The 21,578-nt window shown below is 50.3% G+C and overlaps 5 protein-coding genes across 5 annotated transcripts; 2 read left to right on the top strand and 3 right to left on the bottom strand.

The window, feature by feature from the left end:
* Positions 1-645: 645 nt before the first annotated feature.
* nimT (putative tyrosine protein phosphatase MIH1) lies at positions 646-2,531 on the bottom strand (the record flags this gene model as incomplete). The annotated part of the gene is made up of 4 exons (XM_053098335.1): positions 646-1,780; positions 1,853-2,054; positions 2,138-2,199; positions 2,278-2,531. 4 exons carry the CDS (start codon positions 2,529-2,531, stop codon positions 646-648), a joined length of 1,653 nt encoding a protein of 550 aa, XP_052961097.1.
* A 9,075-nt stretch (positions 2,532-11,606) lies between these two features.
* KD926_003953 (DNA-directed DNA polymerase POL5) lies at positions 11,607-14,847 on the top strand (the record flags this gene model as incomplete). Its single annotated transcript, XM_053098226.1, has 5 exons — positions 11,607-11,978; positions 12,043-12,637; positions 12,694-13,502; positions 13,565-13,870; positions 13,951-14,847. The coding sequence occupies 5 exons, from the start codon at positions 11,607-11,609 to the stop codon at positions 14,845-14,847; spliced, it is 2,979 nt and encodes a 992-aa protein (XP_052961096.1).
* A 240-nt stretch (positions 14,848-15,087) lies between these two features.
* Positions 15,088-16,230, bottom strand: KD926_003952 (MOSC domain-containing protein; the record flags this gene model as incomplete). Its single annotated transcript, XM_053098115.1, has 1 exon — positions 15,088-16,230. One exon carries the CDS (start codon positions 16,228-16,230, stop codon positions 15,088-15,090), a length of 1,143 nt encoding a protein of 380 aa, XP_052961095.1.
* Positions 16,231-16,643: 413 nt separating this feature from the next.
* On the bottom strand, positions 16,644-17,567 carry KD926_003951 (putative pyroglutamyl peptidase type I; the record flags this gene model as incomplete). The annotated part of the gene is made up of 2 exons (XM_053098006.1): positions 16,644-17,393; positions 17,457-17,567. 2 exons carry the CDS (start codon positions 17,565-17,567, stop codon positions 16,644-16,646), a joined length of 861 nt encoding a protein of 286 aa, XP_052961094.1.
* A 1,606-nt stretch (positions 17,568-19,173) lies between these two features.
* KD926_003950 (cytochrome P450) lies at positions 19,174-21,104 on the top strand (the record flags this gene model as incomplete). The annotated part of the gene is made up of 6 exons (XM_053097896.1): positions 19,174-19,398; positions 19,478-19,594; positions 19,645-19,753; positions 19,816-19,884; positions 19,945-20,547; positions 20,614-21,104. The coding sequence occupies 6 exons, from the start codon at positions 19,174-19,176 to the stop codon at positions 21,102-21,104; spliced, it is 1,614 nt and encodes a 537-aa protein (XP_052961093.1).
* Between the last annotated feature and the right edge of the window lie 474 nt (positions 21,105-21,578).

Raw genomic sequence — 21,578 nt, 5'->3', positions numbered from 1 at the left:
TGAGAATGTTCGGACCAAGAGCCGAACTCGAATCAAAAAATCAGGTAGGAAAGTCGTCGAAGACATAGGAAAAAGGAAAAAGGAAAAGTGGTGAAGGAATGGTCGCTGAAATGAGCAAGAAGATTCGAAACTGGCGGCGAAGAAAACCCGGTGGATCGGGTGGTGGACAATCGGTTCCTGGTTCGAGAAGGAATTCACAGGTAATCAAAATCGAGAAGATTGTCGTGTCGTCAAAAATCAAAAATGTTCTATCACTGGCGCCGGCCGAAAAAGTGGAAGAATCCGAGAAGAAAGATAAGGAAATAAAAATCAAGCGAATGGACAGGACCTTGAAGTGGCGGGTTTGGCCCTGGTCTATTATCATCGCAGATCCAGGGGCCTACCTAGTGGTTTCAAGGTCCAAAGTAGAAGAAGCATGCTACACCAAGAGCTTCATGGGTTTTTGCCGACCCGGTGTCCAATTGATCGGTAAACGATCTGTGCAGATCGATATCCTGAAGGCGTGTAAAATGAGGAAAGCTGATGTAAAAAGGAAAAGAGCCGGACGAGTCGGCGGTGGCTAAGGCGCAACGCTTCAAATAAAAAGTCATGTCATCAAACTGTCGTAAGGCAATGTTAGAAAGTCGGAAGGTCAAGGTCCGGGTTTCAGTACGACAGCATACGGCGTCCGGGGAATCGAGCAGACCCGGGGCTCTCTCCGAAGGGAGACCCAAGGAATCGACCACGATCGCCGGGGGTGTTACGGCATCTCCCAGTAGGACTGTCTTCCATTCCGGGCGAATTCTGTCCGAAGGCAAAGGTTTGAGCTCGGTTGAGCTTGGACCGTTGCTTGACCTTTCCAAGGCCACGCTCGCATGCAAATTCGTGCTCCTTGGCGGACATTTCGACGTAATTCTGGGGATAACAGAAGGTTCGGTGCTCGGCGAAGAATGAACTGTAGCCTCCTTCCAGGATGTACATATCCGGATAACTCAGGTTGGGATATTGGTCAATGTTGAACGCGCGATCCCGATGGCGGATGTACTTGGCCATGATGGGAGCTCGGTGGGCGGAATATTCGCAGTGCAGAACCAGGGCAGTCCTCGGTTTGGGGCTGGCAAAGAGTTCCGCCGCCAGGTTTTCCTTGTCGTTATAGTTCACAGCGCCGTTGATATGTCCTCCCTCATACTCGTACTCAAAACGGCAGTCGATAACCAGGATGTTGTCGAACTGATCGTTGAATTTTCCATCCATGAGCTCCAAGAGAACGGTTTTGTCGATACGGGGCAGAGAGTCTCCTTGATCCTCATGGATCACATGAGGCAGGTGGAGGCTCGGGGTAGCTTCAATGTCGCAAACGGACTGAAGTGGTGCATTTGATGTAAAATTGGCCTCTTTTTCGACAACTACATCCTCTGGATGCTCATACATACTCAACGAACGCCTGCACTGTTTACGAGGGCGCATCAGGGGGTGGGAACTTTTCCGAATGGACGCGGCGGAGGGCGATCCATTTCCACGAACATGGCTGCCGCTATTACTGGACAGCAAGGGCGGCCGCAACCGGGGGTTCATCAGCCCGCTCGACGAATGGTTTCTCAACAGAGGCCGTTCACGCTGCGGGGATTCGCCAAACATATCCTCCAACGACGCCGAGGTGCTCAAGGATGTCTTGTTGCCTTTGCTCTGGAATCGAAACGGGGGTGCCTGACTCTCTGGGGCGGGCTTCGTCAGGCCTAACTGAAAGGACTGGGCTTTGCTTTTGGCGAGGCTGGGCCGCAGGAACGTCGGACGCCGTCTCCTATAGATCACACTCGGATTAGATCCCATGCACAAGCAAATATATTTCCAACTCTGCAGGCAGTTCTCTTACTCTGGCTGAGCATCCTTCGGGGGCACCGAGGGTGAATCCTCCAACGGGCTGGCCATAGGCGAGTCCTCCATGGTTGGTGTAATAATCTCGATCTCGCTTGTCACGCAGAATGGCGGTTTATGGGGCAAAGGTGACATTTCCATAAAATCCAGAGCGGGGGCAGGCGAGGAGGACGGAAGGGGAGGGGTTGTCATGCTGTCTTCTATTTAAGGTATGGTAAGTAAGTATACAGGAGCTTTCCATGGTTGAGAGAGGCTGAGGGGACAGTGAAGCATGACCACATACCGTTGCCATGGCCAAACAGGTTCGAGGAGAACAAAGACCGCCGGGGAGTTGCTAATTGCGGACTGTCTGTGGTCAGCCGGAAAGTTCTTCTGTCGCGAACCGTTGTCCAACTGGAAGGACAAAGAGCATCCGGGACAAACCTTTGGTCAATATGAAAATTTTGAGAGAGATCTGCAGCTAGACTCGCCGTGGGCGACGAACCACGGACCGGTTTCACGTTAAAATAGTCACGCTGGGACTTCTTCATGGACAGGTCTTTGAAATTGAAACTAGGAGGTTTCAGCCCAGACCTGGGACCAAAAGAGCCATAGGATGTTGGTACATCCGAGCGAAAGCAGTGTCCGAACATCACTGACGGAGGCTGCATCGCAGCCAACGGTGATGAATGTTCCATTCTTCTTCGGGAGGCCTATCTTTTCCCCTTCCTCTTCTTTTTTTGGTATTCGAAAATTTTTCTGGCTTCCTTTTCTCTTTCCTGCTTTCTGTTTTTCTTTGTCCTTGTCCTAATTGACCTAGACACCGTCGGGGTAGAAAACTCGCAGCAAAACAGTAAAGCCAGACAGTCAAACTGCACGCTATCTACCTGGCATGTACTACAACGACAGAGCAGAGTTCTCCGTCGTCACGGTGTCTATTCAAAGATCCTTCCGCCACAGTTGTCGAGTATTGAATCCAATTCGTAGTGTTGAAGAACGGCTTTCCAAAAACCCGCACGCAGCTAACCAGCAGGTAGCGGCACTTCCTGGTGTCGAAGCCGAACTCAAAGCGACATGACTGCCAGATGAGAAAAGTGTCGATCAGGGCTGAGTGGGAGACGGCAGAAGGAGGGAGGGTCCGAGGTGGGAGGAAGACCAGGAAGAGGAGGGGCTAAGAGGAACAGAGAGCCTTGGAGTCAGCAGATTACTTCTATAAGCATCGGCAATAAGCAGGGAGCAGCAGCAGCAGCAGCAGCAGGACAGTCAGACGGCATCAGGGGAGGAGGCATAGACGTGGTACGCTAATGCATTGGGGGAAAGTTACCGAAGAAGAGGGTGTGAAGAAGTCTGGACACGGGATTGGAGTGGAGGAGCGTCTGGTAGATAAAGCATGGGAGTTCGAGGAGCGACGCAGGTCTTAAGAGGGGATAGAAGAGAAGAAGAAGTTTAAACAAGGCTGAAAGAACGAAAAGAAAGAAAGCGAGGAAAGAAAAAAAGAAAAAAAGAATTTAAAAAAAGACCTGGAGAAAAGGTGAAGCTGAAGGGATGACCTTGTTGCAATGGCAACGAAAAAGTGGGGATGCGATCTCCAGATGCTCAGGAAAAGACGAGCTTAAGCGACGACGGGTTTAGGCCGTGTCAGAATCCCAGCGTCGAACCGGTTTGGGGGGATTTGCTATTGGTTCTCGAACCGCCCGGGATGGGTAGGGGGAATTGGGTGGATTAATTGATCTTCTGGACTGGGTATCTAGATCTAAGAATTGAATGTCTACGGGAGGAGCGTCTGTTCATAGTCTAGGAAGCAGTAGAAGTCGAAGTAGAAGCAGCAGCAGAAGAAGAAGAAGCTACTCCGTAGGTAGGTGTTACTGTATGTATGTACGGTCCAGACGGCGTGACGGAATGGAGGTCGTACAGTATGTACGGTATCGGGTGGAATCGACGTATGTATGATGTACTTGCGAGGTACCGCCGTGATCTCCGAACGGCAGGTACGTCGGGGGGGGTACCATGCAGGTACTCTGTCCTGTCTTCGGGGAGGTACCGTACTTGGCCGACGACATCATCGATGGATACCATACCATACTGAATTAACAATTCAGGTACCTACTGTACCTATCTGTAGGTAAATGTATGTACTCCGAGTACGTACAGAGTACAGACAAGTCACTTCTAGGGCTTCGTTGCCCGGACTCCCTTGCCGCCATCGCCAACGCTAGCCGCTGCTCAGCAACCCCCCGCCTATCAGCGTCCTTGCGGTCGTCTCCGTTCGCTCTCTGCCAATCTGCGCTGGCTGGCTGAGGCATGGATCGTGCCTGTCTCACGGCCTACCCAAGGATCATCCTTTTTCATTACTTACCTCGCTCCTCTCGCCGTTTCGTTTCTACATACCCCGTAAGTACGCATTCCTTTTTGGCAGGTTTCACCGGTCTTTACCGCTGAAATCCCGTTTGATCTTGATTACGCCCCAGACGCTCCTGCACTGTGCTGTGTGCACTAACTTTGACACTTCCTGCTGGCAGCTTGCAGCTTGCCCTAGGGTATCTACTCTGGAATTGGGTGCATTCCTATGCCCTTCCTCAGAGCTCCTGGCATATGCTAGGTGAGAGATCCTCTCTTAGTCTCACTTTAAAAATTTTTGAGGGGGGTTTTCTTCCCGACTTAACCTAGATGGGACTTTTTTTCTTTCTAGAGGAAACAGAGGACTACGAAATGGTCCGACAGGACGGTTCCATTTGACTACTAGAACAGCGAAAAAAGAGGACCTCGGCCAATAATCGACGCAGTAACGAAAATTTCACCTTATCCGTGTGTGCCGTTTTTTTTTTTTTTTTTTTTTTTTTTTTCTTTGGGTCCCGTTTTATTATACATCATTCCAAAGAGCCCAAATGAGAGATCGAATCTAATAAAAACTCCACCAGAGCTCCACTCGGTCGGAAAAAAGAGCTTGTCCGGAATCTCTCAGCAACGAGTCGCGCCGGCCAATGGTGAAGGCTCGAAAGAGCAAGCTGTCAGTCGTGAAGCTGCCGCATTGGGTACGTCGACAGGTCCCTGGCCTGGGGAAACTGCATCCCTGGGGACCGGTATAAAACTTCCGAATCTAAGATATTGAAGCCCTGCCTTCGCCAATCCTACCTCGCCGGGCGAGACGGCAAGCTGCGCATACCGATTATCTCATCTTATTCGACCCTGGCCGGTCGGAGAACTACGGCTTAGCCCAATGCGGTAATGCGTGCGACGGCCAGTAACCCTAGGATAGATTGATTTGCAGCACATACCAATTACCAGGGCAATCATCATTGATCGATAATTCGATCGGCCTGTGCAAAACTGCAATGCAATTATCGAGTGCAAATCTGGGGGTTCATTCCCCCTCTCTTCTGCATCCCTGTTCCTCACGACCAAGCATTTTCGATGAGATCGCTTCAAGCCTTCAACTATGATCATCGCCGCCCCCTTCCCCAGACTCGCCCAGTAAGCGATGGGGACTGTACGGTATACATGCCGCCCGGACATTACTTGCGCATAATTATTATTGTTCCCGCATTCCCGCCGATCTTGACCGGGTGTATTCTATCCCTGCCAGTATCCTTTTAAAGGGCGCTATCGAGCTAGGCACTATCACTTGCCCCCCTGATACCGCAAATGGTCACCTTACAAATCAATCTATATTAAGGAATTGAGACTGAATCCTTATCATCGGCGACCGATGATAATTACGCGGTAATAGTGCCTCCGACGGCGCCTGGTCGAGCTGATGTCTTCGGTATGATTATTGTGGAGATCTCATAGCTCCCAATCGCACCCGAAGAGCTGACGACGTCACGACGAGGGGCTAAAACTTGCTAGGTCCGAGGCTCTGGCGCGCGAGCTCAGCTCTCAGTTGGGTCGTTGCTCGTCTCTCGTCGCCGTCATTGAAAACTGAGAAGAAAGCGATACCATCATCGTCTCGTCGAGACCTACGCAGTCGGGATTAGCGTCGCGCCCGCACGTGTGTCCTGATGGTCCGAGATCCAAAATAGCTCGTTGCATCCCTGATTCAATCGATGCACAGTGCATAGATTAAAAAAATTAAAAATAACCAACACTTCGTCCCGCACACCGCCACTAGTAATATGACGCTGATATGGGATGAGGTCGACTTACTGCTGGACGATCGCCGGGCCTGCATTATCGGGGTTCTGACGCCTCGCCCAGAGCCCCTCACTTGTGAGACACCGGCTCAAGTCTTAGGGAGGCAAAACAAAGCCCAAGAAAAGGGCCCCAGAGCTGAGGAGGATCCTTCCCCCTCCGTACGGTATTATTTCTTACGAGGGCCGAGTGGGATGATGCTGACCGGCCGGCTGCGGCTCGTCGGCTCTTGATCTCGAAGTAAGAGGAGCGACCTAAACAAAACAATCGATTGCTACGGAGTACAATCGACAATCACCAATCCCATTGAATTTGGAATGCGGCGTGACAATGGTGAATGGAGGTCCTCGACCTGCATCTGCAGGCCTAAGGCAGTGTGATCGGCCGTGATCTGACGGGCGCGAGGCGCTATTTGACGGCGTAGGCGCCGGGCTCGAGACTACGGTTGTATCTCGGACCCTCCGATCTCTTAGTTAGTGGATGGAGCCAGGATTCTGATCCATCACCTGTGGTGACATGAGCATGTGCCCGCCTGGCAGATTGCTTTGTTAACCGGAGGTTAGAGATGTAGGCTTAGGTGTAAGGTGTAAGGTTCACGCAGTATGTCCATAGTTACATCCTGTGTATGAACCGAGAAGGTATGGACGTATAGGTAAGGTCCTCCCCGATGGACTTGAAATTACAGCGAGACTCTTCGGCCGCCGACGGAGACTACGGGGTACACGCTGAGGTTCCAGACCCGTCGCCTCTTGGCTGCCAGTGCGGGGTTCTGGTCCGGTTTTGGCCCCTGATTGGGGACCACTGCTCACACTGCTCGTGCCCGGCAGAGTCTGGCTGCAACTTTATTCTCCCAAACCTGAAAACCTGAGGGTCTCGAAAGTCGAAACATGTTAGAGAGAGAGCGAGGGTGATGTCACCCAACGAGGGGATCCGGTTTCCTCTTCCCCTCTCCCGCACCTCACCTTAAGGTATGATGTGCTGCGTAGATGCGCTGGCCGTGCTTGTTGTTGTTGATTTCCCCATTTGGGTGTTTGCTTACGTTTTTCTTGTTGTTTTCTTCCTCTTGCTGTCTTCTTTTCTTCTTGTTCGATGGCTAGTCATGTCCCATGGCTCGCGTCGTAGAAAGTAAATAAAGCAGAGGGTGAACCGTGGTAGCGTGCCGTGTGTTGCGGACAGAGAACAAACGCGACCGTCATGCCTTCTCCCGTGACCCTCCCCTCCCGTCCGGCTGTATGAGATCATCGATTTCCCGTTCCTTGTGCCTTGCTTTTGCCTTCTCTTTCATGACGATGACACGTGCAATGTTTACTTGTTTGGTGTTGATATTTTCGTCGCGTCTATCCTGGACACCTGGATGCCTGACCTCTCGATCGCACCGTCGCAGTGGTACTGACTACTGAGCGGAGGAATCAATAATGGCCCCTCCCAGGAAGATGACCACCGACTCCTCCCTACTACTCCGCTAGCCATAATACTACCCTCAGCCGCGTTATTGGCCATTGACCCTTAAGACAATCGGGAAGAAGATCGACATACACTATTAATATTCAATATTCGGTCCCCCTCGATCTCAATCAAATTCTCCAGGGGCATCCATCCCTCTCGGCCCATGTGCGCTGTTCCAATCCACGCCCAATTCTGGTCCGTCTATTAGCTATCGAACCTTATGAGCTCCCCTTCAACCCCTCTACGTAGAGCCCTAGACAGATAGCACTTGCATACTGGAAGGAGTCCGCCCTCACGGTGGCGTTTCCTTATCGATGCCTTGCACGAGCTTTTTCTCCGATCCCAAGGCCGTTACCAGTCAACCAGTACTCAGTAGTGCCTCCGTGGCTTTCCCTTTTCTTTTCTTTCCTTCTCTAAGTTGGATCATCCGTTCTAAATGGTTAGGTAATTCTCCGTAGATACTCCGACCGAACATACTGTGTAGAGAGTAGGTTCTGGAGAAGGGTTTGTCCATCCCTTGATAAGGGCTGCCGCTTATCGAGGGATATCAAGTCGGAGATTCTGTTCGCGACATCGAACCTACTCCGTGCTTTGTGCGTGCTTTATTGATCGTTATCATTTGGTTTTTCTTTTTATTTATTCATCTGTAGAATTGTGTTCATGTGTCTATTTATGCCATCGGGTTGTGGTTGAGACGAGTAGGTTAGGCGCATACACATGCCTCACCTAGATATATACTTCCCGTTGCACCAAGTATACAATCTGAGCATTTATTTATACCTTCTAGACCTGTACTTACCTAGAGAGTTCATCAGGTTTTCCAGTCCTAGAAAGAGAGCATCCCATCCCTACCATTAATCGTCAAAGCTCCGTTATATAAAATAAAGTTTAATTGTCCCTAACTACACTGCATACTGTACCTACGCAGGCACCGTAGGGATAAAATATCCCGTTCGGAATATAAAAGCCACAACGCAAGCCAATATATGCACATACATATATACATACATAAATACTCCCCCTCTATCCCTATTTACCTGGATTCAGTAGGTAAGTAGGTAACCCGTACGTATTTGAACTTACCATGCGGTGTCTTCCAACTACGCCCCCAAAGCATCCACAAAGCTTAGTTCTGCGCGCTTCGAGTCGAAAATCGCCCCAACCCACCATTTCTGCTTCGAATTTCTCCGCAGGAAACCATAATCAAGATATATACATATAATTGAACTAGGTGCATAATTAATCAACTCCTTCTTCAATCCTAGCTAGCTAGCTACCTAGCGAGCAGAGACTGTCTCCAGATCGATATCGATCTCATCAATTATAGAAATCAGGGAAGATAAAAAAGAGATTCTTATCTAGACCCTTACATTCAACAAACACCACATTCACCCTCACCGATAGCCATCAAGTTCTAAACCGGGAAGCTGTCATCTCCGCCATGGAAGGGGATAGAGTTGACAAGGGCGTCGCGGCGTCCTTGCTGGCCAAACTAGACTTCTTCTGCACTGTTGGGTTTTAGAAATTAGGCATTAAACATTAAGCCTTAGGTCTTGGGCATTGATATGTTCTCACTTTTCAGTAACACCCTCACTTCAGATAAAAGAGCGGGGAGTGTCTTGTCCCGGTCTCGGATTTGAGTTTGACAACTGCGTCTTATGTATGTACAGTATATGTGTGTACCTGCTTACCTAGTGTATGGTGTATACTAGATAATGGAGTTGATAGGAGATATATTTCTACTTGGAGATCTGGATTCCTTTTTCGCTTCCCTCTCCCCATGTATCATGTACCCCGTATCTCAGACCCCGTACATCCGGAGGATACCTTCTTATACTTGGGGGATGATGTGCATGTTTCATAGACGCCACAGACTAGTAGTTAACAATAGGCGAAGGTTCAGTCTACGAAGGATTGTTACGCAGCGTTTGTTTTGCCGGGCTATAGTACTGCACATTACACTATACCCAGTAGCAACAGAGTAGAATACACGTAGTACTTCAAGAGAACATACCAAGCAATCTACATTAACCCATAGACGAGGTAACTAGTATGTAGACCTCAAAGGCGCTACCCAAATCGGATCAAACAGTCGTCCAATCAACCCAGCATTCCTATATTCTTCAAGAAAAGATCCCGCATTCCACGGCCCGCATTCCTTCATCGTCAATCTTCATCATCTGGCCCTACATGAGATAATAGACTATGCCTGAAAGGTAGTTAGGTAGAACAAGAAAGTGGAACCTCGTCAGGTACCTGGAATGTTCAACCTTGGAAAAACATCCACTAACTCACTAACTCACTAACCAATTAATTGACTATACCTACTAACCCTCACAATCTAAGGCATCCCAGCTACCCGACGACACCGTAGAGACGGGATCCCCACATTCCAAAGCAAGCACTATACGCCGACGAGCAAGGGGTTGGAAATCGAGTGGGGAAGAAGCACCGTTAGTTACCGTACCTAGGTATGTATGTAGTGTATGTACAGTATGTATGTATATCTGATGGAGATCAGTATCGGACCTGCATGTCCTCTGTATTATTTGCAGGCTGCAGGAACAGTACGGGGTCGTATGTATGTGAATATGTAAGTATGGATGTAGGTACAGAGTAGACCTACCTCTGTCTAACCTCTATGCGTTACTCGCAGCGTGCAGGGACCATGTTGCGTGCAAGGGATATGTACGGAGGTGACCCCTGTCGGGGTCTTGGGGGAGGGGAAGGTCTTGCTTGGGTAGATTTTCTGGGGGCTGGGAATGTAAGGGAAGGTGGGTGAGTAAGTGAGTGAGTGGTCTTTTGGGAGGGAGGGGTTAGTAGTGTTTAAGGTGACAATGGATTTGGAGGGTTGAGGTTGGAGGAGGGTATGTATATGATGGTGATGTGTTCTCGGTGAGGCCATGGGGAGGAATGGATTATCAGTATCACCGTTATCTATTCTAAGGTGGATATGAATGATATATGGAAGAAGAAAAAGCGCTGTGAGTGGTTTGTTTGAACAATTGATCTATATCATGTTGCTCTTCTGAAGATATTCGTTTGACGAAATAGATAAGCTAATAATGTTCGTGAACAAGTATAAGCATCCGCTCTAAGTATTGAACAAGTTTACTCTGCGTTTAAACATTGATTTTTCTTTCCCATTCCTAGGTCTTATAAGTGAGTAGCCTATACAAGACATCGAGTCTGCTAGCTTCCGAAAAACATAGTCGTACATAGCAGATCCGGTGAATGTATAAAATATTGAATTTCGTAGAGCTCATAGACGTAGGTGGAGTCAGTGAGCTATATGAGGGTTTTTTTAATAGCTGTTTTGCTAGACTAATTCTTGTTCTCTCAATGACATTTGTGTTGAGCAATATCAAGAACGATTGATTCTATGTGAGTCCTCTTTAGTTTAACTATTGCTGTTCGATGGCCGAAACTTTTATGTAAAACCTACAGAATATTTTTGGTCGGGTTTATAATGCATGCATTGTAAATGCTCCTATCAGTTAGAGGGTTTATATTGATCTCATAGTTGAGGCTACGACAATGCTTGGTGAATATAATAAACACCTTTTTTACCACCAAGAGGACTGTCTTACAATTTATCTGGATAAGCTAATGGAATGATTTTGCAGGTAGTCATGTCGATCTGCCGTATGCCTAGAATCAACAAATCGCTGCATATATAGAGCAAGAACCAAGTGAATTCAGTCAAACACCTTGGTAGAAGAAGAGATTTTTGCGCGAAGACTAGGGAAGCAAAACCAATGCAACTGACCTCTTGAGTCAATACCTTCAATTAATCAGGTCACAGATTCTTCGAAAAGTTCGAAGGTTACTTAACCGGAAATAGTGGTCTACTGCCGCTTTCGCCTTAACAAATAGATGTACCATGTGCATTTATGACAAGCCACTTAAGCAATACAACATTGAATGATGAACAGAATAGAATCTCTTATAATATCATAAATAATTTCAATTGACAGAACTAAGAAGAAGCTGTATAGACAACCAATCACATGACGGCGATCCGTTGCTATAACCAATGGCGCTAACCGGATTCGGCGCTGCAGCTCATATTTTTCACGGCTCGTCACCAGCAACCCGATCACTGTCCCCCAGCATCTAGAAGCTGATTCTTGTGCGGAGTTTGGCTTCACAATTCAAAAATACTTAATTGAATTCTTACCGCCAATTAATCTCGCACAATGGCCCAAAATTATGCCGCCTCGAAGAAGCGGCGTCGTGAGGCATTCAATGTCGACACCAAGTTGGTCGAGATATACGAGGACCTCGCCAGCGAGAAAGACGAGATTCGTTTGAAGTCCGCACAGGCTCTGGTGTCGCAGTTCACCCCCGACAAGAACCCGACCGATGAGCAGATCCAAAAGGCCCTGCAGAGACTCTTCCGTGGTCTCTGCAGTAGCCGCAAAGCTGCCCGAATCGGCTTTTCGATCGCCTTGACCGAGATCCTCACGCAGGTTCTTGCTTCCCCCAGAGATTCGTCCGACATTACGGTGTCGAAGGTCATGTCCATCTGGGAGTCGCAATCGAGTTCCTCCGGTAGTGAGTCGGGTCAGGTATGTTTTGAACCCCGTCGTGGAAAGTCTTGTACGAGTCGGTGTGCTGAATTCTTATCTACAGGAACAACGAGACCACCATTTTGGACGTCTCTTTGGAGCGGAAGCTATCATCAAGTCTTCCATTCTGTTCAAGCCTGAGGCACCGTTCAGGGAGTGGACTAAACTCTTGGACCTAGTATTTGAGCTGGCCAAGAGGAAGCCATGGATCAGGGAAGAGTGCGGCTGGATCGTCTATCGCTGTATCTATGAGCTTTCGGCCCAGAAGGCGGACACCAAATTCGTGGAAACTGCTTTAGGACAGTTGTGCTCGAACGACTTGGCGAAGACGCCTGAGGGTGTTTCCATCTGGCTGGCAGCCAAGGAACTGTTCCCGAATGTCAGCTTTCCCAGTAAAGTGTGGAAGCATGATGACCCGTTGGACGCGCGGGAGAGGAAAAGTCTTGCTAAGGTCATGAGGGACTCGTCGTCCTCTGAGTCTGAGAATGGCGACAATGCCAACGCTACTAAATCCTCTGGAGTCTGGAACTCCAAACTTCATTTTGCTTGGGAGGCTGTTATCTCTAGATTCAGCGCTGCTCCTGTGAAGGAGAAGTCTAAGAGCAAGAGCTCCTCGTCCCGTTTGAGTTTCATTGACTTCTGGACTGAAGTTGTTGACAGTGAGTTTGGTATCCTTAACCTAGTCTAGAACACTTTCTCACCCGTGACCTTACAGATGGACTTTTTGCTTCTGCTTCCTCGGAAGAGCGCAAGTACTGGGGCTTCCTTCTTTTCAACAAGGTCCTCAACGATGGCCCCTTGCACCTGGCTTCTCAGATCTTCACAAAGAACCTTGTCAGATGCCTCATGAACCAGCTCGCCGTCGACGACCGCTATCTTCACAAGATGGCCGCGAAGTCGGCAAAGACCATCCAGACTCGCGTGGCGAAAGAGCCCGAGTTCGCCGGCGCCTCCGTCATCGGACTGATGGGCTCAGCCGGATCCGTAAACTTCGACCAAGTGACCAAGACGAAAACCGTGGAGAAGATTGTGTCCGAGGCCAGCCTGGACGCGCTCAAGCAGATCGTGCCCCTTTTCTCCAAGCTGATTGCTAGCCCAGGAACGGACGACAGCAAGACTGCGGCCTCTACCCGCCAGATCCTGGCCGGCTTGCTCCTGGCTATCGTCAGATCTCAAGCCTCGACGAGCGGTGATTCTCATGGGGAAGCTGAGTCTTTGCTGGAGCATATCCTGTTCACTTTTGTTCAGTTCGCCTACTTCACTGAGGGCGAGGACAAGAAGGCTGCCGCGCAGCCAGCCCTCACTCAACAAACCCAGGAACTGTTCCGGAGCAGGATCACTTCTTGTCTCAACAGCCTGATTGCCTCTCAGAAGCACGCAGCTACCCTCCCCTACGCCGTGGTTAAAAAGATCCGCGATGCCGTCAAGTCCGAGGAATTCGGCAAGTTCATCATCAATATGGACGACACGCTAAACGAATCGGTAAAGACCGCATTCAAGTCTCTGAAGAAACTCTCCAACACCGTACGTAACTAATCCACCTTCTAGACCCGTTCAATCTCCAATGCTAATTCATTTCCAAACAGGAGAAACACAAAAACGCCGCTGGCGTCGACGCCTTCAAACTGCTCTACTCCATGACCATCCTACAGGTCTACAACGGCGACGCCGACGCCGTGTCCATGCTTGACGAGCTCGACTTCTGCTACACCAAGATCTTCGGCGACAAGAAGTCCAAGAAGGAAGAGGCTTCGGATGCATCGGACGCGCTGGTGGAAATCCTGCTGAGTTTCGCGTCCAAGCCCTCGCAGCTGTTCCGTCGTATGAGCGAGCAGGTGTTCAATGCTTTTGCGAACCAGGTCACGGAGAATGGTCTGGAGTCTTTGATCTCTGTATGTCTATCCCATATCCTCCTGTTACGAGTCTAAATGCTCCGTGTAATGGTGAAACTAACAAGGTCATTTCCATTTAGATCCTCGAAGCAAAGGAAAGTCTTGCCGGCCAACAGGAAATGTTCGACCAGCAAGACGACGAAGAAGGCGACGAGGAGATGATGGACGTGGACGGCTCAGACGATGACGAAATGGACAGCGACGTGGAAGTAGTCGACGCCGAGGGCGGCTCCGACAACGAAGACGACTCGGGCTCCGAATCCGAAGACAACGGCGCCGGCGACGAGGATGACGCAGAGACCGTCGCCTTCGAAGCCAAGCTGGCTGAAGCCCTAGGCACCCACCGCGGCGACCAAGACCTCGACGCAGAGTCCTCCGATTCGGACGCCGACATGAACGACGACGAGATGGAGCAGGTCGACGACGCACTGGTCAAGGTGTTCAAGGCGCGCCGGGACGCCCTGGGCCAGAAGAAGGACAAGAAGGATGCGCGCGAGAACATGGTCAACTTCAAGAACCGCGTGCTCGACCTCCTGGAGATCTATGTTAAGAAATGCCACTCGAGCATCCTGGCGCTGGATCTCATCCTGCCGCTGCTCCGCCTGACGCGTCGGTCGACCGTCAAGCAGGTCTCGAACAAAGCGAACGCCGTGCTGCGCGAATATACCAAGCTGTGCAAGGGCTCGTCGCTGCCTGCTATCGAGGAGACCGAGCCCGTCTGGGAGCTGCTGAAGTCCATCCATACCGAGGCGACCCGGAGTGGGCCCCCGGCTCATGCGTCTGGTTGCAGCCAGTCCAGTTTGCTGGTGGTCAAGGTGCTCGTGGCGCAGGATAAGGATGCGGTGGCTGGCGTGGTGGATGTGTATGCTGATACGCGGAAGCAACAGCTTCTGAGCAAGAAGTGTCATGTTCAGCCGTCCTTGTTTACAGACTGGAATAACTGGTGTGTTTCGGCCAGCAAGCAGATGAAGAACTAGACGGGGCTTTCACGGTGGTCGCTGTTCTGAGGAGAGTGGGAGACTGGCTGCGATGGACACAGTATGTAAAAAGACTAATTGATCATATGTACGAATTGAACTCTCAGAACTATAAACATAAAGTCGTAGCCACATCATCTGTAGACGTTTCAGGTAGGCAGTCCGAGCACATACTCATCGCCCCTCAACCAGAACCTCACTACACAAGCAAACTTTTTTATATACATGGTCGACGCCAAATCAGAAACCCTTCACATACCGATGATTCCTCGTCTCCTCCAACACCTCAAACTTCATCCCCACCTCAATGGACCCCTCGTTGCGCGGCGCACTCAGCATCCCAAAGCACGGCTTATACGTAATCCCCTCATCGATGCGCCGATACCTCATCAGCGTATTCCACGGCTGCGTCTTATGCTTGTCCGCCGTATCCGGATCCACATTGGGGACCTGACACCGCGCACATCGCGCCACAACATCAATCGTCAGCGACGACCTCCTCCCGTCCTCACCGCATCCACTAATGCGAACCACCTTCCACGAATCCTCTATCCACGGCGCACTGCCCCGAATGATCACATTCGGACGGAACCGCTCCACGGTAATCTGCTCGGCGCCGTTCTTTGCCAACCTTCCATTCAGCTCCTTCAGCGAGGCCTCGGACGCAATCAGCACCGGATGCACGTCGGGGAAGTTCGTGCTCTGCGTGCGGCCCAGAAGTCGCGGGTCGCCGTTGCCCTGGAGGACGCGCGGCGTGGGACCCTTGTAGACGAGACAGACGTCGCGCTTCAAGAAGGACGAGAAAAGGTCGTTGACCGAAGCCCCGTAGACGTGTCCGTCCGTCACGGTGTCCCAGATCTTGACCTGTGCGAGAGTTGTGTGCGCGGCCAGCCACGCCTCGTCGGGGTAGGCTGGGATGCGAACGCAGCCGTCCACGCCGGTGATGGTAAGGACGAGGGTGTCGATTTCGGCATCACTGCTGCCAGTAACATTTCCATTGGCAGTGCTATTACAGGAGGAATTCTTGTTCTTGTTGCTGTCCAACGCCGTGTTAATAAGCGTCATCTGCGGAATCTGGCGAATCGTCAAAAACTCCTTCGTGTTCGCATCGACAATCATCCACCTCCGATCGAGATCCAGACCGTGCATACGCAGCTTAGTCTTCGGGAGTTCGAGCCCGCGACATGATTTGATCGGGTACACGCGCAGTGACACAACCTCGCTCGGTGGCTGACGGGATCCTCGGAGGCGTTGTAGGAGACTGGATGCAGTGGATTGGTTGGGCTGCGTCCGGCCGGATGAGAATCGCGGAATAATGAACGCCGGGGCGGCAAGGAGGAGCAACAGGACAACTGCCGAAATAGGCGAAATGGAGTCGAACATGATGATGAATTATGGCTGGGATTTGGCTCGTTCTGCTTCCTGCAGATGGAGGGGAGGAGGGGAAATAATTACCCTTCTGCCAGTTGTGACCGCCTTGTTATCGGGGGTGGAATGATGAAGTCATTGATAAGAGATCGACAACACTATTCAGTATGCAATTATTGTAAGATCGTGGTGAATTTCCATTGGGTTGAGCTTGGTTTATCAATTCATTTCCAATAATAATGCTCTTTCGGAACATATTCCGAGACTTCGAGATACGAGTCCTGGCCTCTCCACGCTCTTAAATCCATTCACCTAATGTTGAAGAAGTTCTGCAGTAAGAAAGAAAACATCAAATGCATCAAATCACGCTACAATGCAGTTTCCTGGTCATTCTCCCCATAGATAAAACGCCCTAAATCTCCCATGCGTCATTCACTCTTCCGGCCAGTCCAATGCATGACCAACCCCTTGATCAGAGCAATTGCCGCCTCCTTGCCTTCTCGAATGGCGTCATCGCCGCAAGCCGCAGGGACGTGAAAGAACACGACATTGCGATCCTGCCCTTCCCGAAAAGCATGGGCCATGCTGGTATAGTAGATAAATTCGCACAAATAACGTCCCGCGTCATCTGAGATGCGAACGTCGGTTCCCGCGGGAACGAAGGATTTCCATAGCCCGAGAAGATCGTCGTTAGGCTGGCGAGGGGTCAAGGAAGGACGTTGTACCTGGAGGGGATCCTCCGTTGGTGATGGTGGGATTGGTTCTGCAGAAGTTGGTTTGGGGTTCGTTGCAGGTCCAGCTTGCAGCACCGCAGGCAAGCCTAGTTCGCGCCACAGCTTTTCGCCATCCTCGTAGCCGCCTTTGCCTTTGATATCGGACATGTGGTAGGCGTCCCGACGGGCCTGTGTCTCGACCGAGTAGAAGTTCCTCATGGCCGCTATACCCATATGCATCACGATGTCTGGCCGACGGCCCCCGTGGCACTTAACGTAGTCCTCGAGTATGACCGGGATGGACTCGCGCACTGTTGAATAGGCCACGGGGATCGGCTCGGGATGGGCGTGGATTGCAACCCGCCGGGACACAGACCCCGTTGCATCCGTTGTGGATAATTCAAATGATGGCGGCAGGGACGATGCAATTAAGTACGAGGCATTGACTAGGTTGGTTTTGAAAGGCTAATCGTCTCAGTCAGACAGGGACGAGAGGGTGAGATGAAACTAAAAAATTCTATCACTTACTCCGAAACCAGTAACCAAGACCGATATCTCATCAGGTTCTGCGGCATACCGAGGAGGATTGGTCGGGATTTGTGCCTTGGGTAAGGACACGTCTGGCCCATAGTCGCCCATATCTAGGTACGAAGGGGGAGCTTATCTGGTCGGAGGGGACGGATACTATACGAGATGCGTTGGGAGTAAATAAGAAGGGAGGATAAGGATATAGTACGACTTCCAGTCTCGCTGACAGCGAGAAAGAAGAGGATGGAATGACAAGATGACAGGCGGGAAAGAGAGAGAAAGGAAGAAAAAGAAAAGGTGAGAGAGAGTCAAACGTTGGTCGATCCCCCGCAATCCGAATGCGGGGCTTGGCGTCACGGGAGCAGTTTGCTTGTTTGTTTCATCTTCCAGTCGCTTCGAGATGGAGGTCCTCCTCTTGCATCGGCTGGAGTCATCCATGCAGCGTCGACAGAAGAGACGATGATCTGGCTCCATTCAGCTATGGCATTTACTCATCTACCCCTCACGGTCCACCATGATCATGCCGTCAGTCAGGTGTCAACTGACAGTAAGCGAAGTATATATCGACTGTCGCAGTCTCTACCATTCCATCGTGGGAAACCCAATGGAATTCTATCCTGGGTCAAGATATCGCTGATAATCGATCGGGTAGTATAATGCAAAGGGCTAATTATGCATTAAATAGGTAAATGCACATCAGTCGGGAATCACCGCGAGAAGACCCACAGTGTTTAAGAGTGGCCCTCCGATCTATGCTCTATCAGTAAAGAGTAAAGACCACATACATACTTTTGAGGCGGCTTTGGGAAAGTCTGTTTCGCCGAATCACATCGATATTATTAGAAAGATCTAGAATCTCGGGCTCAGACTCTTTGTGTGCACGCGACATGTCCAACATTCTCAAACGCCTAGAAGCCTTCGCTATTTCCCGGGCCGCGGATAGATGCGTTTAGGCCAACATTCAAAGAAAAAAGATGGACAACTAGAGGTAGATTCTGGACTGGTAGAATCCTGTCGGATTGTGCGGAGTATACGCTTTCCATCCTCCAAGACATCGAGGATCGTCGCACGACGCGGTGTGGAGCTGCTCGGTTAGAGTCCATCTGGGGATTTTTCCTCGCTCAGGCCCAATCGGATGGCACTTGGCACCGCCCAGCGTGGATAGTTACATGGTTTGATAATGAGGTTGATACATAAACCTTGACCTACACTTTCCGATCTTGGAAAGAGGCCAATCGCTCTGCATTGTTTGTCTGGCATCCTCAGCCGAGACCCACGCAGGGGAAATGGCAAGTGCTCCAGAAGGATCTCCCGTTGGCCACCGGTGCAGATCCCTCCTTTCTACTTAGACCGCCGTATTCTGCGTATTCAACGTTTAGGCCGTATCCAACGTATCCAGCTCTTTGCGACCGCCCCCCTATTCCGGCATCAATCCGCAGCCCCGAAGTAGTGAATGCCAGTGCCTATTCTCAATGGCTGCCTGGTTAGTGAGCGGGTTGGGACCCGGAGATTGGCGGGCAGCGCATAGGTCAATTGGCTGTCGTTCAATCGGGTTGCTATCGGAATATTCCCACCTACGCCCTCTACCTCCACGAATTTGACTTTATATACTTCCCTTAGTTCCTTTCACTTCCCCTCAAACTGCGCAACCTTTTCACTTTCATTGTTCCTTGGATGTCCATTAGTCCCCTTGACGCCTCCGACTTATTCCGCCACTATGGCTTCCATCGTTGACATTCTCGACATTAAGTCACTGATTCGAGGCCTCTCTTTGGCGTTGGTTATAGTATTTGTATCGCATTTTCTCAGAGAACTCGCAGATGGCTTCCCTTATTGGCACATTCCTATCGTGGGGCGCGGCAGATGGGAGCTTTCCAATTCTAAGGCCAAAGCACGCTACGTCCATTCGGCAAAAGAGCTTCTTAGCCAGGGTTTTAGTGAGGTATGTAGCGACATGACACCAAAGGTTCCCCTTGCTGGATCCAAAAAACAAGCTTTGCAGACTGATGGTTGAGATATAGGGCAAGAAAGTCTTTCAGCTCATGTTCGCCCACGCGATAGTGATTGTTTTGGACCCTTGTTTCGTTGATGAAGTTAAGAACAATGACAAATTTAGCTTTTCGCTGGTCACCAAGAAGGTACGTCAGTATATGAAAGGTTGTTTGTCTCTGTGCTGACTCCCGTTCAGTTGTTCTTTGGGAAAAGAATCCCGGGTTTCGAGCCCTTTGAAGGTGGAGATGATAAATACAACGTTGTTCGTGAAATGATCGGCAAGAAGCTCACATATCAAGTGCTCGGTCAGTTAAGCTCTCATCACCACAAGCCGAAAGGCTGATCTAACTTCGCCGTTCTCCTACAGGAAAACTCGTCTTGCCTCTTTCTAGAGAGACCGCCCTGGAGTTGAAGGAATCTCTTCCCGAATCACAGGGTAAGTAGCTCGTTGTGCTCAATGATCGACAGCATATCTAATAGACGTGGTCATGTTCAGAATGGCAGGAGGTCACATTTGGGTTTAAACTCCCGTACATCATCGCTCGCATATCCTCGCTAGTTTTCATGGGAGACTCGATCTGTCGCGACAAGGATTGGCAGAACGTATCAGTGATGTATGCCGTCGACGCATTCGAAGCCGCTCGTACCCTGCGACTCTGGCCAGCCATCCTGCGTCCAGTAGTGCACTGGTTCTTGCCTTGCATGCAGAAGATCCGGAGGCACATCACAGTGGCCACGGGTATCATTCAAGATGAGATAAACAGAAGAGACATGATTCGGGATGGCAAACTACCTGCAGGTCCCCCGAGAACCCACGAGGATGCCCTGGACTGGTTACCAGAGGTCGCTCGTGGCCGGCCCCTCGACCTCACGCTCTCCCAGATTGGATTATCTCTGGCCTCCATCCACACGACCTCGAATTTCTTGCTCAACGTCATGTACGACCTTGCCATGTACGATGAATATGTGCCGATATTGAGAGATGAGATTAAGGCTGTCGTGGAAGAAGATGGGATCCTGAGGAAGAGTTGTCTCATGAAGTTGAAGAAAATGGATAGCTTTTTGAAAGAATCTCAGCGGATGAACCCCATCAGTCTGGGTATGATATTGCCTACCTTATTACCTCACATCCTTCCTAGTCACTGATATGGCAACACCAATGCAGCCTTCCTCAACCGCGTCGCCCTCGAAGACGTCACCCTATCTGACGGAACTCTCATCCCGAAAGGCGCCACGATCTCCATCTCCGCGCACGTCATGCAGGACGAGACTGTATACCCGAACGCACAGAACTTTGACGGTCTTCGCTTCTGGAATCTGCGCCAAAAGCCTGGGAACGAGACGCGGTACCAGCTGGCGTCGACGAGCGCCGAGCATTTCGGGTTCGGTCACGGCCTGCACGCATGCACGGGACGATTCTTCGCCACGACCGAGGTCAAGATTATGCTCGTTCACTTGCTCATGAAGTACGATTGGAAATTCGCCGACCGCACGAGCCGACCGAGCTCGATCATGCACGGGATGGAAATTCTCAGCGACCCGACGGTCAAGTTGATGTATCGGTCTCGGGAGCCGGAAATCAGCCTTGGGAAGTTGGGCGAGGAGGTCGAATCGGGTGTATCTAGCAGCAGTGGCGAGAGTTCTGATGTTCTGTAGCGAAGATTGTCCCTATCGATGATTGCTCAGTGGGCAGTGCCTTTGCCATATGGGGTATCGGGTATCTCTATTTCTTTTCTTTTGCTCATCTGATGACCTCATGTCCTTGCTGCTTTGGATTTTTGAATTTCTTTTTTTTCTTTTAAAGACTTTTTATCTGTTCTCAAACCCCCTGGGTGGAAGCGCATTGTGCTTGTCAATGCTTTTTTCTTCTTCTCCGAACACATGCTACTACTACGTACCTACCACCAAATCGTCATGCCAGAATCGATTGCTACCGGTGAGGGCTACCGGTAGCAAACAATCCGGTTTCTCAACTACATTGATGCAAGGGAATCTCAAGTGTACATGTACGCGGTAGAAGCTAGGTAGATACGTAAGCACAGGTGCATATGTACATAGGTACAAAGTCAACGTTTCCACGCGCATGTCCCGACAAGGCGCTGTTTTCTTCGACATTGGAATTTCGACTTG

This window comes from Aspergillus affinis (assembly GCF_023601865.1).
Source record: "Aspergillus affinis strain CMG 70 chromosome Unknown NODE_1_length_919884_cov_86_970707, whole genome shotgun sequence".
Taxonomy (NCBI): domain Eukaryota; kingdom Fungi; phylum Ascomycota; class Eurotiomycetes; order Eurotiales; family Aspergillaceae; genus Aspergillus; species Aspergillus affinis.
Note: the sequence above shows the minus strand (reverse complement) of the source record. Positions and strands in the feature narration are given on the sequence as shown.